The 19419-nt window shown below is 37.5% G+C and overlaps 1 protein-coding gene across 2 annotated transcripts in view; it reads right to left on the minus strand.

Annotated features, from left to right (window-relative positions):
• Nucleotides 1-19419, minus strand: part of LUZP2 (leucine zipper protein 2) — a 148200-nt gene that overhangs the window by 36087 nt on the left and 92694 nt on the right. The window contains exons 6-8 of one of the 2 annotated variants that reach the window (XM_066551668.1): nucleotides 17976-18038; nucleotides 13370-13432; nucleotides 2318-2392 (exon numbers count right to left, since the gene is read on the minus strand). In XM_066551668.1, coding sequence (XP_066407765.1) covers nucleotides 2318-2392; nucleotides 13370-13432; nucleotides 17976-18038 — 201 coding nt within the window. The remainder of the gene's footprint in view (nucleotides 1-2317; nucleotides 2393-13369; nucleotides 13433-17975; nucleotides 18039-19419) is intronic. The other variant, XM_066551669.1, reaches the window with a different exon arrangement.

A 19419-nucleotide genomic window follows, 5' to 3' on the forward strand; every position in this document is an offset into this window, starting at 1 on the left:
ATCCCCTGGCCATCCTGTAAGTGCTGGGTGATGACACTCACTATAAACTGTTCCATAATCATACCTGGTACTGAGGTCAGGCTGACCAGTCTAAATTACCAGGATCCTCCTTCCCACCCTTGTTGTGAATGGGGGTCATATTGGGCAGCTTCCAGTCATCTGGAACCTCACCAGTGAGCCAGGACTGTTGGTAAATGATGGAGACTGGCTTGGCAAGCTCAGCTGCCAGCTCCCTCATCACCCTGGGGTGGATCCCATCTGCTCCCAGGGATCTATGAACATCCAAGCATCTCAGTAGTTCTCTGACTGCCTCCTCCTGGATAACAGGGGGCCCATTCTGCTCCGTGACACCATCTACCAGCCCAGAGGACAGCTGTCCTGAAGGGAAGTCGTCTTCTCACCAAAGACTGAGGCAAAGTTGGCATTAGGCACCTCTGCCTTCTCCTCTTCTGCAGTTACTAAGTTCCCTCCCACATCTAATAAAGAACAAAGGTTGTTCTTACCCTTCCTTTTACCACTGATATATTTGTAAAAACATTTTTTATTATCCTTTACAGAAGTCGCCATTTTAAGTTTGAACTGAGCTTTGGCCTCCCTAATTTTTTTCCTACGTGCTCTAGCAACCCCCTTAAAAACTTCCTGAGAAACCTAATCCTCCTTCCAGAGATGATACATCCTCCTTTCATTCCTAAGTTCCCCCAAAACATCCTTGCCCATCCATTTATCCATTTGACTCAGGGGCCCTTTAATTTCTAATTGGCAGCAGAAAATACCAGCATACTTCTTTTCAATGTAACATGTCTTTAATTCTAACTTTTCAAGTCAGTGACTGCACAGACAGCATAAATCACCATTTGTTATGGTTAAATGGGCAGAGGTAGCAGACTGTCTAATTTTGCATGATGATATGGACTCAGTCAATCTATTCTGATATGACCTTAATGCTTCCTGCAGATTGCACCCATCTGAAATCATTCTCCTCTCATCCAGAAATTTCTCTGGATAATTTCTCATCCTCTCATTTCTTAATCCTGCCATCCAGTGCTCATTCTTCCTTGGCTGCAGCCATTCCAATTTTGCCAATCCGAAGGTAAAAGAAGAACAAGTAAATTTGTTTCCATCCTGTGCACAGCATAATTCAATATTGACTTTGCTGATAGGAGATTTTATAAATGAACATCATGAAAGCACAGGTGAAGGAAACACTATTGGAACCAGGGATGTAATTTGACAAAGTTCTCTATAATCTTGCATAGATGTGATTGTGGCCAAAATAGGCAGCTTACTGGCCAAAATACTGCCCACATATGATGCATGTCTTCATATTTCCCTGATCTATTTGTACTCCTATCACATGGCTAGATCCACAGAATCATCAAGACTGGAAGAGACCTTTAAGACCATCTGTCAACACAGCACCATTTTAATCACCCCTAAACCCAAGTGCCACATCCAGATGCCTCTTGAACACGTCTAGAGATGGTACCACTACCACCTTCCTTGGCAGCTTATTCCAATGCCTAACCACTTCTGCAGTGAAAATAAAATTTATTATTTCTAATCTCCCCTGGCACTACTTAAGGTAATTTCCTCTCATCCTTTCACTTGAGACATGGCAGAAGAAACCACCCCGTGCCTCACGATGGTTTCCTTTCAGCCAGCTGCAGAGAGCAATGAGCATGAGCCTCATCTCCTTCAGACCAAACAACACCAGCTCCCTCGGATGCTCCTCAGAAAACGTTTTCTAGGCCCTTCACCAGCTTCACTGCCCTTCTCTGAACCCATTCCAGCACTAAAATGTCATTTCTTAAGTGAGTGGCCCAAAACTGAATACTATGTGAGGTGTGGCCTTACCAGTTCTGAGTACAGGGGGACAATCACTTTCCTAGTCCTACTGGCCACACTATGCTTGGAATTTGGGACCTGGTAATACAAAATTTGTAAGCATTCTAAGGGTCCATGGTGGGAAATAGAAAACTGCTCTAGTGTAAATAAACTTATGACAGACACTAAGTCTATTGTCAGCACAAACTATAGTTCAATAAATATCTGAATCTACTAAAAATCAGTGCAAAATTTTTTGGGCCACTTTTTTTTTTTCTAATTTGGCCATCCTCTTCTTAAATAACTTTGCAGATGTATTTAACTTGATGTATCATAATTAGTTCCACCGATTTCAGTAGCATCACTCTCAGGTACAATTGAGATGCAACTTAGTATGCATCTAAATAATTGCATGGCTTTCATTTGTTTTTGTCAAATTACACCAAAACATCCCCAGCTGACACAGGTAAACACATTACATGACATTTCTTACTTTGTCAAGGGCTGCGCTTTCCAATTTGTCTTTTGCAACTGATAGTTTTTGCTCCAGATCTGTTAGCTGTTGTGCCTGTGGGAATCAAGAAAAAAAAAAAAAACCTGATGCAATCTCCAATGCATTTTTTCATGTGAGAGAGCAGAGAACAGAAATTTTACAAGTAATATATATGGGTTGGGTCAGATTTGCTTTTCCCGAGGGAAGAAAAAAATTATGGTCAAAAGTGCTCCATTGATGTGAATGCAAGTTTGCAATAATTCAATGTCAATAGCAAAATTAATTCCATACTATAAAATATTTATTATTATGCCTTAATATCCTTCTGGAAAATTCAAGGTATTCAAATGTCTTTTAATAATTTTATTCATTTGTCTGACTTCTGAGTGCAATTTGAACATTATCTTGTAGTTTTAAACATTGAGATGCCAACATTAAGCTACTTGGGCATAAACAGACAAATTAGAAAACACCCAAACATTCTTGCATGCAGACACCTAATGAAATTATACTACCTACTAGTATACAAGGAGGTAACTCCAGATTTTTTTTCTCCATGTCTTTTCCTGGAAATGTAGAAGGAAAATTCTCAAGAATAGCTAACTATGCAACTACACAGCAGGAAAGCATTTTGGGAGACTTGTATTTAAAGTCAGGTCAGGCTAGTAGCCTGCATACTGAGTGGAAGGACTTCTGCCTTTATATAATGTATATGTCATTCATGGAGTGCAGGGGTTCAGAAGATGCTTTTAAATGTTCAGTAAATAAAGACAAATATTTTCTCTCTCTTTGCCTAGGAGGTGTATAAACCTAGCCTGTTCACTTGAAGGAAATACATTCTCTGCAAGAATTTTCTGTTTCAGGGAAGCAGATTCCTGCAGTTCTCAGCCTTGTCATTAAAAACACATTACTATGCAACCAAAAGCAATAAGGATTCTTTTCCTGTTGTACCTGCAAAAAAACCTAGCCTAGTCATTGTTTTCCTTGTTTGAAAAGGGAGCCATAGAGGACAATGGAGTAGCCACTTATCTTTTCTCTCTGAAATTCTGATTAAGTAAGTATACATTTTGTACATGCAGAATAATTGGATAAAATTCCCATTTCTCAGATAAAGAACTTCACATTTTTATTTCAACCCTATATTTGCAAGTGTATTTTCCCTAAACACCATTCCATGCTCCCAGGTTTCTGGAGTTCAATCCCAGCCAGAGATTTTTTCTTGACAGACTTTTCAAAATCTCCTGCACTCTGCTGACTGCAGCACAGCTTAGTGGATAGCCACACTGCATAAATGCTGTTTAGTGTAAATCCCATCAAGGTGGCTAATTTGGTTTCTGCTGGGGTAATGACAGTCCTTCCAGCACATGTCATAGATGAGGTGATGAGCTTAGGCAAGCCTGTATTCCTCAGCAGACAGCTCATGTGATGTTTATTAGCATTGGGCATAGGCTGTACTGCCAAATGAAATGTCAAAAGCCTGGAATTTGCAGTTCCCAACTCACGTAAAGGACTGTGTTGTTGTATTTTAAAACAGGATTAGGCATTTATCTCCAGATTTATCAGCAGAGTCACAATTTCATTAGTCAAAGCCAAACTTGCTTCAAAGGGGAAGCCAGCTGTTTGCTCACATGTGGGAAAGTCTCTTGTGGATTGCAGTCCCTAATTTACACTGGAACACATTCCTTACAGCTAACACCAGTCACTGTCACAACACACATATCAGACCACTGGTTTCAGCCTTTAGTCTGGCAACAGAGAATTCACTACAGAAATAATCCTTCCATTTTATCAGTTTGCAAAATTTAATTGGACTTATCACTGATTTACTAGAGAAAAAAATTACTAAGATATAAGAAATTGCTAGAATTCAGTAATTTTTTGGATTTTTTTCCTAAATATTGGATACAATATCACTCACAATAAACATGGCCACAGACAATGTCTGAAAGACAGAACATTGACTCCATGTGATGTAGAGACACTTCTCATAGAACTAGACCAAGAAATTTCTCACACCATTAACATTTTTATATTGTTACTTATTAAATTATTTTTTCAGTACAGCTATACAAATTAATACATTCTCAGTCAAAGAGAATCAAGATTTGAAAAACTGTATAATTTCAATTGCCACTAAAAAGGAAATTACACAAAATATCAAATGACAAACGTGAGGCTAGGCTGGCCCCTGTGACAGTGTGCACTGCTGAGGAGTTAGAATCAGATGGAAGATGGTGAGGCCCACACAACAAGGCAATTTCTTCCTTCTAGCATCATCAGTATTACAGTTTAAATCAGTATTACAGTTTAAGTGGAAAGCCAGAACTGCAGTTATGAATTAGAGGGTGTCTGGTTCCCCTCAATCCATGCATTAATTACATAGGCATCTGAAAGCCTGGGTAGGTGGCAGAAATCAGGCAGTGGTGGTTGGAAGTGACTCTGTCTTCCTTTCAGGGCAATGTCTGGTGCTATAAACACATGGAACTCAACGAAACTGCTTCCATATCAAAAATCAAGTTGGAGGAAAAGTACTTAAGTTCTTTAATAGATATTTTCTGTGACAAAGAATAACTCTATTGTAATAACACTGTTCACATACAGGAAAACATTTGTGGTTTATGGTGAAAAGTTACTCATCCAAAGAAGAGGTTTCAAATATATTAGTGAAGGTTTTCTGAATGCATCATTTACCAAGACTTATTCTCATTTTTCATAATACTGTCCTATGTTGATGGACTAAAATTTTCTGTAATGCTCATGTATATTTATTTCATTTCACAGAATACTGAGCAAATAGCTCAGTGATATCAATCCACCTGATACCAGGGAAGAGTAAAATTCTGGCATTAAAAATGCATTTTGATGAACCATTCACTTGAAAGTAGTGATAGTTATTTACATCTCAGTACCAAATTTGCAGAATAATCTGTTTTCTGAAAGTTTTTGTCTCTCAAGGCTAAATTCATATTGCAATAGTTCCTGCTGCTGCAATTTAGGAGTTTTTTAGGGAGCCTAAATTAACTAATATGGCTTTGATACTGAGTAAAGAAAAGGATGAACACCAATAGGACTACTCAAGCCCAATTCTAATAAGCTGCAGAGAGTCCTTAAAAAACCAGACTGGAAGAACTAAAAAAGTAAAAATAAATTTAATACTTAAATTTCTCTTAAAACTTCTTATAGAATGATGTCCTTGACAGGAAACAGTGAAATAAATAAAAGCCTTCCAATGCCTAACAGGTGCCTACAGGAAAGCTGGAAAGGGACTTTTTACAAGGACATGGAGTGACAGGACAAGAGGCTTTAATCTGAAAGAGGATAGGTTTAGATTAGATGTTAGGCAGAAATATACTTTCTGTTCTATTCTTTAATGTGAGGAAGTTGAGGCATTGGCCCAGGCTGCCCAGAGAAGCTGTGGATGCTCCATCAGTGGAAGTGTTCAAGGCCAGGCTGGATGGGGATTTGAGCAACCTGGTCTAGTGGAAGGTGTCACTGCACATGGCAGAGGGAGTTGAAATTAGATGGTGTTGAAGATCCCCAATGTCCTTACTGAAAAATATATATGATAACACCTTCTTGTATAAAGATATTCAAAAATTCCTGTCCTGTGTTTTTCAGCAGCGAGTTTAGATCTTCAGGCCCCTCCTGTATTGTTAACATTACCATACTAATAATGATTATCTATAGCATCATGGCAACAACATACAAATGCTAAATATGACATTTGAAACAAGAATATTCACCAATAAAGAGATGCCAGTGTAAACAGTGACATCTACTTTTGTCCTCATTTCTGTTGGGACAGAGTTAGTTTCTTCTCAGTAGCTGGTACACTGCTGTATTTTGGATTTGGGATGAGAATAATATTGGTCACACACTGATGTTTTGGTTGTGCTACATAGTGTTTATTCTTTGTGTCTCATGCTCTGCTAGGGAAGAGGTGCAGGAAAAAAATACCAGAGCCATTACAAGGACCATTTTCAGTGCTGTTACCATGACACCACAATGGCCATCATGGGAACAGGAAGAAGAGACTTTTTAGAGAGCATTGTCTTATATAAAGTCTTTGATAGTTTATCTCTCAAATCAATATGCTTAAAAATGCTACCCATTAAATGTACAACAACAGGAAAGTGTCCTCTTCCAGACTCTATTCAGTTGTTATGCAGCATGATGAAGTCACCCTGTAGCTTATAGAACTTATTATCCCTAATAATGTGTTGCAAGATCTCTGGAAAAAAAAAATCCCTAATATTTTGCATGGCATTTATGTTTATAACTTGGTATTTTACAATAGCTTTTTTAGTTCAGTTGTGTCTTTCTTACACGGTTCTGGTAATTTTTCCAAGGGAGGCTGCACAAGACCCAGATGCTGAAGAAACACACGGGATGAATAAACACCCCACAGACTAAAGATCCTGTCTGAAAGCAAGAGAAATTGCATTATTCTCTCAGGGAAGCTGATACAACAGGCCAAAAAGGAAACTGCTCCCAGTTTTCCCTTATCATCTCCTTCAAAGACTGAACTACAGAAATTATATTTACCATTACAGGGGAATGTAAAAGCAGCAAGAAAGATAAGAGCATTCTTTCTGTGCTAGATACATGAATGCACAAATAAAGTTATAGGAAAGTGACACTGCTTTTTTTTTTTTTTTCCTTAGAAAGCTTTCTGCAAGGAAAATGGAAGTTTAATGGTACTTTGAACATAATGAAGAATGCATTAAAATCTGTTAAATGGACTAGTTTTTCAAATATGCAAAGTCAGCTGAATTCTGCAGCTGATAATTTTAATACGTGCAGATGCAAATCATGGGGGAAGTGGATGTACCTATGTGACATGGGGTGGTTTAGGATCAAGCCTAGTCACCAGCAGTATACAAATAAAACTGTATTGGAAGGCCTGAAACTTGCATCTTCATATATGTGCCAGCACAAAAAGTACTTCTCTAAAAGATTATCACAAATTTAAAATACATAATAAATTATTACAAGCCAAGAAAGTAATCCTAATGTTTACACAAGTTCTCTGCCAAAGCAGGTCTTTGGTGGTTTTCTGCTTGTTTTTTACCTTTGTTTTTATTTTACTATTTTATCTCTTTCTTTGTATGTAATATGGAATCACATTGCCTTCATTAGAGAAATAAGTAATTTAAAATTCTGGGAAATCAGTTTACTGTGGCATGTAGTTAACTTTGCTAATAGAGAAGGAAACACACATGGCATCAGTTTTACTTCAGAGGGAGGAATGGTAAAGATATTTACCAAATCCAGTCAACATGATGCAAAAATAATTACACATAGCTTCGTATTTGACTCTACCACAGCAAATTATTTAAATGATTTTCACATGTCAAATAATGAGGTAATTTTTTAGAACTAGGTGTTTCAAAGACTGTGGGAAATAGTCTTGACTCTAAATTTGCAATAGTCATATGGTCCTTAGTTCTTTAGAGGCCTTGAGCACTCACAGTACTTGACACATTATTGAAGAGTGTGAGAGTACTGAAGGTAAATTACAGTTTGTGAAGTTGCACTTCAAAGAAACATGTGAGTTCAAGAGTATCATCATGGAAACAAGCTAAGTAAGGCACAGCAAAGATTGTCAAGTGAAGGCAGCAAGTTTCTCTACTACCCTCCCTCCTTCCTCCCTCTTCTGCCCATTGTTCCTCTCTCCCAGTCACGCCCATGCAATCCCTGCCTGCCTTCTGAGGCCATTTCCATCTGCACACTCCTGTCTCTGCTGCTCCTGGTGCTGCTGATGCCCCTGATGCCAGCCATGCCTTAGCCCTGGCAGACCCCCTCTGGTTTAGCACTGTTACCTGGGCACCTGGTGCTTCTGAACACGTGGAGAAGCCTTGGGGACTGCCCAGGGCCAAGAGCAGAGCTTTATTCAGCACACACCCACCCTGACCTCAACCTTTCAGCAGGAACTGACCATGTCTGTGTACCCAGCTGGGTCCCACAGGCTTTGCTCCTCACAAAAAAGGTGCAAAGTTATAAACCATGGCACTCCTGGTAAATTCACCTACAGAATACATGTTAGCAGTTACCTGACTTGTTGTAAGCTAATGACTGTTAAGGTACTAAGTTGTTGTACTATTTGTTATAATAGCCAATCCTATTTGCTTGCTTATTTAAAGTTAAATTCTACCATGGAACAAAGATTAAATACATTGTTAGGCCAGGTGCTGTTAGGTGCTACTCACATTTGAACTTTTTCTTGTTTTTCTAGGACTGCCTATCAAGACACTTTGTCTTAGAATTTGAACAAAAGGGAAAAGAGATGAAGTGGTAGATCAAATATGTCTGAACCTGTAGCACAAGCCTTAGAAAAAAGCAAAGATATTCTCAAACCATACCACTGAAACATGGTCACCTTTTACATTTACAAGAGGAATTTCAGTAATACAAGGCACTTGTACAAACTGACATTGGAAATCATTGTTGGATTTATTTTTATTCCTATCTTATTACTATCATATATACATGTTTGGATTTCATGAACAAAAACCAAACTATTTTTAATTCTTTCCTATTTTAGTAAAACATGAGACTTTTTCCAGGGCAATATAGCCTAAAAATGGGAAGACAGTTAATGAAGGAGAAGTAATTTTAAAAAGAAGTGGTCTGTAATGCCTGAAACAAATTCAGACCTCAATTTAGCAAAGCACTTAAACTTAGAAGTACTTCACTGAATCAGGGGTTTAGGATGATAGTTTAAATTATTGCAACTCAGTAGTGTCATTCAGAACTAGTAAGTACCTACTTACAGAGGCAGTGATAAAATTAAGAACATTCAGTGGCAATTTATTAATAATTTCTTGGTTTTCTCATTATAATACAAAGCAAATTTCAACTTGGGTCAATTCTTTAAAGATAACATGCTGCATGCTTTAAGGAACTGAAATCTGAAAAAGAGACAGAAACTCAAATTATAATCTCTGTAGAGATACTGACAAGCTCTATAACCTTGGGTGCATGAATTAATTTTTGTGATGCCCATTATTTATCTGTTCCATGGCTTTATATCACATAGGGAGAGTTTAAAAATATAAACATACACACATATATGCTCCCTAATTAATCACCTAGATTATAAAACACTTTGAAAACATAAGAAGTGTTAGTAAGATATGATAAAGAAGATATCATCTACCAATTCATTGTAATGTTAAGGAGAAAACTGCCTTTTTCCCTTTTCTTTTCCTCTCCCAGAGGTCTAGCTCAGACCAGAGCCATTGACAGTAATAGGTACTAGAATTTAAGAAATAGTTTCTTGATGTCGATTATGTAAAATAAAAATCAAACAATCCCTCCCTATTAATTTCACATATATCTTCAGGATTGATACTTTCAGAGAAAGCATTATTTTGATGGACATGAACTGCAGCTTTCCTTTATGCACTTTAGAAATTGAATAGTCTGCAGCTTACATCCTTCTGGTGAGCTGCTCCAAGACCTATATGGAGAGCAGACTTCCCTGAAATCCTCAGTAAGCCACACAGAAATTAAAGTTTAGTGGGATGGGAAGGGAGTGGAAGGGGAAAAGGTAAAAGTCCAGTAATGTGAAAGTAGCTAGCAGCCAGGATTTTATCCCAAACATTCGTGCTGTGCCGACAGGAAGACTTTCCTTTCCATTTATCAGAAAGAGTAACAGCTTCATAAAACAGCCACAACAGCAATGCCAACATTAAATCTGTTGTTTCCAGTATCAAAGCAATTAGAAATGAATTATCACCTGTTCCTGCCAAAACCTAGCAGCCTCTCTGATCAGGCAGGGTCCTGGGTTACATTATGGGCTGTAACCAAAGCAGGTATTCCACCACCACCTACATTAATTACCTTCTGATGGACTGCTAAGGTGGGTGGAGCACTGTCTCTCTATCTCTGCCATGACTCAACCATGATAACTCCTTCTGAGGAAGCAGCAGCCACTCTGAGGGGTCATCTCTGCTAATGGGCCATCAAGGATTCCCCAGAATGACTCCCAGAATCACACCAGCCCACTGTGAAATTCCCCATCCTAGGGGAGGTACTGAACACTCCTGCCTCTATACAATCTGGGGTTCGGGACATGATGACACGTGCCACTGGAATGCCAAGAATCACAAGAACTCTCCACTACCACCACCACCACCACCACTGGGCCTCCAGAGAAGGACCAGTCCTTTCCACAGGCTCACTGCTTTGACAAGACCACATCCATCACTCCAATGAGACTGCAACCACCATTTAGCTGGACTGCTACCACCACACTGACCAACAAGGGCACCACGTCGTGTTCTGACTTTGTCAGTTTAAACCACTGTTTCTGTACTATTGCCTTTATTGTCATTTTCCTATTAAACTGTAGCTCTGACTTGAAATCTTTCACAAGATATTTGTGTGGGGTTCAATCCTCCCACTGCTTTACCTTCCACTCAGCACAAGCAGATACTTTAAAAACTCTCCAGACTACACCAAATGGCTTCTACTCTGCTTCATGTGTCTGTCTTCAGACATGAAACACACACACACAAACACTAAACCTACCCTCCCCCATCTCATATGATTTAGGAGGATAGCACAAGGTTGCTGCTCCCTCTGCTTCACAAATCAAATTTTCTTGGACAGGAAAAAGACTGATGAATAAACCTGCAAATATATTTGTAGTTACATATAAAGGATATATCAATATTAGCAAAGCAGGCACTCAATCTCATACAGAACTGCACACTGTCAAGAGATGTTTCAATTATTTACATATAAATATATAATACATAGTTCTCAGTATATGGGGCTTTGGAATCCACAATTCATCAATATTCTCCCTCTAAAGTTCTTAGTTTTTTAAATTACATTAGATCATCATTTACCTAGAAGGCAAGTAACTATCCTTATTTTGCAATAAGAGCACTCAGAGGACCTAATTTGGGACCTACATCTCAGCTGGTGGCTCTAGTGTTCATTCATAATCAAGAACAGTAGGAAATAGATTAGTAGAGAATTCTCAAAGCCTGACAGAAGGCTCACACAGTGTGCATCTGTGTGCAAACTTTGAGACAAGAAATGCTGACTTAGAAATGCCATGGAATAGAAGAGATATTGCTGAGAGAGAAATGGAGCTAGAAAAAAGTTTCAAAAGATAGCCTTGCAAATAAGACTGGATACTTTGGAGAAATGGAACTGTGAAAGATGCATTGTAGTGGGACCACAAGGGGAAATTTTAGATGATTGGCTTTAAGGCATTTACAACATGGTGTGGCTAAAGCTGACAGGCCAAGAAACACTTACAGTGTACTGTAATTAGGAAACAGTTGGCTTCTGATTGTGATGGTGTGAATTATAACATCTGTATTGTCTCACCCTTCACATGAGACTGAAAATGGAATAAAAGTTTTTAAAACACCTCTCAGTTGCCCCATCTCTGGGTCAGGAAAAGGGGATTGTCTGACATTCAATGTAAATCAAGGACTTTAAGGTGAAATTCACGTGGTCAAATACAGACATAGTAATCAGAAGATAATGCTCCAAGGATTTGAGGTGGAGTCTATGATGGAGAAAGCCATATCCAATCAGATGAAACCACACCTATTCCCATTCACACATTTCCTCCCTTTAGTACAGTTCTCTACATGTGTGCCTTAACTACTACATGGTCACAGTTTTCTGAAGTAGTATCAGGAGAAGGTGGATTTCACTGCAGGTGTGTCAGTGACCTGCTGGGCAGCCTTTCTGCCATGTTCACTTGTTTATGTTCCTGTTTTCTTTCTAATCTTTTGTAAGCTTTTTTTCAGGTGAGTAGTATTTGGCAGGAGCTCCCTTGCTAAGCATTAGTTATACACCCTACCATAGCTCAGATCCTTTTTTGGGATCACTGTGTATTAGCATGATGAAAACAACAAGTAGGTAATAGTGCTGAGCAATCCTAGTGCTTCAGCCAAAGAAAACAAACTTTCACAGCAAGGCAAGATTAGAATTTTTGATCTTTACCTCTGCTCAAGCTCTCCATTATACTGAATTTGAAGAAAGATGTGTAACTTCTGTTAATGCTAGGTGGTGTTAAAATTTAAATGCCTAGATCTATAATATACCTAATTTTTGTCTCTAAATCTGTTTCCCTGGTTTTGGTCTTTTGGAGACCAGAAATAAACGTCCCGGAAGAACCTTGGAATAAACTTAAGTATTAAAGAAAAAACAAAAAGAGGCAAAAAAAGCACAGAAATTACACTGTCTTTTAAACGGCCTACATTACTATATATTCACATATTTACAGCACTGTATATACAATAGACACACAGTAGAGAGAGGTAAACACCTCCAGAAGACAATTTGGAACTCATATTGACATGAATTGACTTTGTAAGTAATTCTAGGTCTAGTCTCTTTCGAGATGACTACTTCATCTCCATCCTTTATGCTGGGAATATATAAAAGGACCATTAACAGCCTTCAGTCAGGTGACCTGCTTCTCTCTCCTCTTCCTTTTAACAGGGATTAACTTCTGCCTGTGTTAACAAGGACTTGATGCCCTTGAGCAATGTCTTTATGTCTTGTCTTCTCCTCCTTTATTTTAAAATGTTTTATTAATTTGTAAAATGTGCTAGCTAGAACAGACTATGCGTTTGGATTGTTTAAGCAACAGACATTTCTTTTTTCTTAAATCTTCAGGCCTAAGGAACATTACATTGCTCAAGCTGATCATAAACACAGAGATTTGCTTTAAATGTTAACAATATTTGACTTTGCCATGGAGGAGTACTAATTAAAGGAAAAAAAAGAAGCATCTGTAAAATATTACATCATTCAGTTAGAAAGATGAGACATGTTACAGAATGTATGGAATAGGGCAACAGGTTTTATTCATCAGCAGTAACCTAGAATTTTGCTTGTTGTGAGCACAAAAACATAGATATATTTCTGAAAATGCATTATGGTATTAAGTCTGTCTTGGTATTTTGAGCTCTTTTCAGAACAAACTTAATCCTTAGAACTGCAATAATAAAGGCAGCTATCATATTCCTACTTTATCCCTAATAATTTAGCTAACTATAGTGAAATAAAACTTACCTTAAAAATCAAATCCTTTTTCCCATAACGAAGCTCTTTCAGCTGGGCTTGAATCTTTTTTGACTGAAAGTGAGGATAATCAAATCAGGTTTTGGTTTTTTTTAAATTTTAAAGATTAAAAAAAACATTGTAAATTCTGAGAACAGCAGAACCTAGATCAGATTTAAAATGTAGAACACCCCACTCCAAATAATTGTGAATTGCTTTTCCAGGTGCACAAGTCAAACCAAGCAAAAGTACTGAGGAAAATGCAAAATGGCACTCACCAAAAGCACACACCTGAGTTAGCACTGTAAAGAACAGCAGTTGGGCTTACACATTTTAGACATGAGCTGTTATTGACACTTTCCATGAAATATAACTGAAGGAATCACCTTCAAAGTAAACAATCTTATTCTTAGAAGTAAAGAGGCTCCATAGGCTTACACAGGTCTTTGTAAAGATCAGGGTGTTCCAGGTGGCATCCAAAGGAACTGGCTTGGAACTAGTTTCTCAGTTTGTAACCATGCCCTTGAAAGTACAGGCATAGTTATGCTTATTTACATCAGTTTAAGATGATATTTACTTTATATATTGCTAAATATATCCTTAAAATAATTCTAAGTAGTAGTCTATATATTATTTTATTATTTAAACAAAATAAATAGAAATGAATTTTTTGTAGTAAACCCAACAATCCAAGGAACATTATTTCACCATTTGTCTAAGAATCCTCTCAAAGTAGTATTTTTTTAAAATAAAATCCACGGTCCCAACTGATACTCAATAAAATTTTTTTGTATTTATTAATGTCAAGTGTTTTGAAGTCCTTGGAATGGATTCTGTTTCACATTTACTGAAAGAGCATTCCATAAACATAATATATTACAAAAGCAGTATATCTTTCTTAAGCTAGAATTTTTGGAAAGATTTTCTCTCCTTCCAATTGATGCAGTCAAATTCAGTGACAGACTTTTGCGAAGGCTGAATGAATCTAAGGAACCAAAAATTTTAGAACCTGCTTTAAATGTTTAAATAGTAAGGCCAAAAAGGTTATGGGATTCTGCAAAATCTGAAACTAATAGCCAAGATCAGACCAGCAGTAACAGCCAGTAAAGTCTGTGACTTTATTGGCTATTACTTCATTGAATAGCACTGTCCTCTGACCTGGACAATATAATTAATTGAGCTATGGAATATGTTCCACATCACCTAAAAACCAATGAGAAAATGTTCACCAATCTGAATTATTCTGAGAGCTGTGTTTAATAAAATATACAGTTTCTGTGATATACAAGGAATCCAAATAGGCTGTAGAGGAATCTGAGAGCTACAATTAAGGTATAACTCATTTGCTAAATATGAAGTCTGTGATGAAATTAAGAGTCATATAGCTAAATACATTCAGTGCAGGTCAAAAGCATGTCTATGACCTATAACTCTTTGTGATAAAATTTGGTTATTTTGCAGATTTTCTGTGCTTCAAGGGAGAGGGAGGATCTCTTAGTAGAGTCAGATAGATAAAATTACCATTAAACACAGGTTTAATGGTAAAATTACTCTTAGTAGAGTCAGACAGATAAAATTACCGTTAAACACAGGTCTCTAAAATACAGTCTGGTAGTATTGCCCTGGCATGTGTCCCTTTCTGTGTCCTGGAAACCCCGTTTGCACTACTCTGCCTTGCTCTTTCCAAGGCCCTGACTTCTTGGAGAAGGAAATCCAGCCATGCTAGAACTGTGCAGGATCACAAGCATGCTCCCACATATGCAACCAGACAACAAGGAATCCCTCACTGTCTGTCTGCATGCAGCCTGAGGCAGCAAAACAGAGCAGGAGCTTCCTGGTAGGCAAGCCTACCCACAAAGGGTAATGGATATAATACCTGAAAGGATACTGGGTTCACACACTGTTATGCTTGGTGAGAATAGTACTTAATTAAAAACAGAAAACACACTGTACTTTTCTGGCTGGCACAACTTAACTGGCAAAATGAGCACAAAAAAAGGATGCTCCAGTAGCATTTCTGCTTGTTCCAATGGTAACGTGCTTGATAGCTGCAAATTTGCCAGGATGATTCATAAGGTAGGAGATTCTCACACTTTGAAATACACTCACAATCTGCTGTCTTGACTATTACTTAATTTATTTTTAATTTTCTAAAGAATTCTGACAAGCCAGGGCTTGTCACACTGTAATAAAATTAAATTATCCTTAGGCTTCATTCTTAGATGCAAATATTAAAAGAGACAAAATCAGAAAAAAAGATCTTCAAGTTAATTACCAAAGGTTCAAATATTCTGCAGCTAGGTGTGGTGGTTTGACCCTGGTGGATGTCATGTGCCCACCAAAGCCACTCCATCATTTCCCTCCTCAACTGGCCAGGAACAGAAAATATTTACTCATATTAATTTAGTCTGGATTTTTTGCATAAAGAATTTCTGTTAAGGTCATTGCACCTTGCCAGAATGAAACCAAAGCATAAAAAATTTTCTCTGTAATAAAATTTTCCTAATGATTATTAAATGCATTTTCTTCATTAGAGTCTCTACTTTTTAGCAAAAAGTTCATGAGGTAAGGATAGAGAGAGCTTGCTCACCAATTACTATCATGGGCAAAACAGAGTTGACTTGGGGAAATTAATTGAATTTATTACCAATCAAAATCAGAGCAGGATAATAAGAAGTAATAGAAATCTTAAAAGCAGCTTCCCCCCTCTACTTCCCAGCTTCTACCTCCTCCTCCTTCAGCAGCACAGGAGGGAATGAGGGTTATGGCCTCAGTAAATCACATTTCTGTTGCTGCTTCCTCCTCAGGGACAGGATTTCCCCTGCTCCATCATGGGGAAATGTATTTGCACAGGAAACAGTCCTCTAAAACTTGTTCAATGTGAGTCCCTCCCATGGGCTACATTTCTGTACAAACTGCTCCAGCACCATCCCTTTCCATGGGGTGCAGCCCTTCAGGAACAGGTTGCTCCAGGATGGGGTCCCAAGTCCCACCAGGAAACCTGCTCCAGCCTGGGCTCCTCTCTCCATGGACCCACAGCTCCCTGCTCCAGAACTGGTGTCCCACAAGGTCACAACCTTCTTTAAGGGCATCCACTTGCTGTGACATGGGGCTCCTCCACAGGTGGATCTCAGCTCCAGTGCCTGGAGCAGCTCCTCTCCTTCCTTCTGCACTGACCTTGCTATCTGCAGAGATGATTATTCCACATATTCTCACTCCCCTCTTCTCTGTCAACAATCATTACTGTGCAGTAACTTCTTTCTTTTATAAATACATTATCACAAAGGGGTTGCCACTGTCTGTGATTGTCTCAGCCTAGGGCAGTGGCAGGTTCATAGTGGAGCTGGCTGACATTGGCAGTTCTGGAAGCTTCCCAGAATAAGCCACCCCAATAGCTCTCCCTGCTACCAAAACCTTCCCTTGCAAACCCAATACACTAAGGAAAAGAAGGGTATTTGTACACACTGCTGTTTTTTAAGCAGTAAAGAAGGGAAGAAACATCTGTATTCCTACACTGTGACAGGTTTGAGACCAACAATGGGGATAAAGGAAGATAACAGATTTTGAAAGACTTAAAAAAAATATTCCTAACCCTATTATTTCCTACCTTTGAGAATTTATCAGAAACTTGACCTCTAAAGTACTGATCTCTAATTTAAAAGGTAGAGACTCTAATGACTCATTTCTTTCTAATGAAGAAAATGCATTTAATAATCATTAGGAAAATTTTAGTACAGAGGAAATTGTTTATGCTTTGGTTTCATTCTGGCAAGGTGCAATGACCTTAATAGAAATTATATATCCAAAAACCCAGACTTAAGTAATGTGAGTAAATCAGATTCACATGTAATAGTTGTTTTTTTTTTTTTTAATGAAAAGAAAAATAAAGGGAATGCTCACATGAGTGCAGGTACTTCTACATGGAGGAATTTGCCAAAAATAGGGCTTTTGTATCACTGACTATTTATCTCACTCTTCAGTAGAGGGGAGATTTCTCTCCTTCAGTTCCACAGTGACCCTTTTTCCCTTGAAATAATGGAACATTCTGGGAATCAATAATAATAGATTTTTCCTGTCTCAATGTTAATTTCAAAACAGGCCTTTGGCAATTCCTGGCTTAGTGTAGATGGAGTTCATGTAAATGAAATCAGTTTTATATATGTTATAGATGTATATATCTATAGAGTTATATCATAGGCACACCCAGATGATTTTATTTGTCTCAAACTTGAGTTTGCAATTTGCTTTCTAATACATTTGAGCTGCTACTTGTGAAGTCACAAAAATTACTTGAGATGACAGCACTTCAGGAACACTCACCATACAAGCATAATATATATTCTGTATTCTGGTGTATATATATACATATATATATATATACATATATATATATATACACACATACCTATATATATATATATACATATATATATATACACACATACCTATATATATATATATATATATATATATATATATATATATATATATATATTTACACACACACACATATATATATTCTTGTGGATATGTATAATACACCAGAACCTCAGTACAAAACACTTTGATGCAAACCTTTTGGTACATTAGATTTAGAATAGACAGGAATCTTCCTTACCTCTTCTGCGTGCATACCACAAAGCTTGTTTCCTGACAACAGCTTGTTTTTGAGGCTTTTGTTCTGTAAATGGGACAAAAAAACCCCAAAATAGTTTATTAGTAAGTGTTACTAAGATATTAAGGGACCCTTTAACAATTTGACCATACTGACTTTGTTTTTTTATATGGATAACATCTTCAAGTCGCCAACAAAGATATAAATAAAACAAGAGAGATTAATCAAGGCACAGTATCCTTCTTACAGAATTCTTAAAGGCATTTGCATTAAAATTTGCTTCAACAGGAACAGGACTGCCCATAGAGACCTTCCCAGAACACTGGCAACCAAAAGCAATTTAGATTTAATAAGCTGAGGTAAAAAAGGGCAGGAAAAAACCTCTAATCCTTGCTCGGTGTCAACTCCATAGCTCAGTATCAATTGATGCAAATAATTTTAACAACTGAGTAATAGGGCCAAGGTCTCATCACTTGACCTTGATGATCAAAATCAAGGGGTGTTTCTGCTAAATTTTATAAATTAAAACTGCAAGTAATAAAACCAGTAGAAAGTTAGTTACCTGATAGCATTCTGTCAACTCAATATGGTTTTTCATGTAGGAGTTTTAAATGTATTTCTTCTCATTTTCAGGGAAAATAACAAACTCTGACAAAATTAATTCTTCATAGTAATTATTTTTCCACTACTCACTCATATTATCCCATAACTGACAGTCAAGGGTGAAGATTTCTCTGCAGTGTGAACATCTTTTAAAACTGGTCAAAACCATAAGTATTCAATAAACAGATCCACAAGTGCTGAACATAACACACTTCACATGAAAAAAATATTAAAAGAATACAAAAACCAACTATTCCTGTGTTAAAGGACTGTAAATATACAAACAGAAAGAGAACCCATAATGTTTCAGGAATGTATGTTTATTACTGAACAGCAATAGCTTTCCTGTACAGTGTGCACAAGAACAAGCTGTCTTTAGAAGAAAAAACATAATCCTATCCAGTTCAAATTTAGGTCTGCATCCCTCTGAAACACTGGAAGCTCTAATTACAGAATTGGAAGCTTTGAGTTTCTCTTGAAAAAAACCCTTTTTTTTAAAGGAAATGCAAAGAAACTAAAATTTCATTTGAAAACTCATTTTCACGATTCCAAAATACAGAGATCTGACATAATTTCACATTTCACTGTTGCTAGCTACTATGCTACAGTATACATTACTGCAGAAACAATAAATTTTTCCCAGCTGTTTGACATGGATGCCCACAGTTCTCTTATACCACAGAAAGGAACTAGGATGCTATTTTGAATGAGACAATCCAAAAATCCAGATTCAATCTTTCAAAATATGATTTGCAAAGAGCTGGATGTTGCTCTAGTAAGTGTCACAGTCAATTACCTATTTTGGTTCTTTGTTTGAAAATTTATGTTGTAACTCACCAAAGAG

This window comes from Molothrus aeneus, chromosome 6, assembly GCF_037042795.1.
Source record: "Molothrus aeneus isolate 106 chromosome 6, BPBGC_Maene_1.0, whole genome shotgun sequence".
NCBI classification, from domain to species: Eukaryota; Metazoa; Chordata; class Aves; order Passeriformes; family Icteridae; genus Molothrus; species Molothrus aeneus.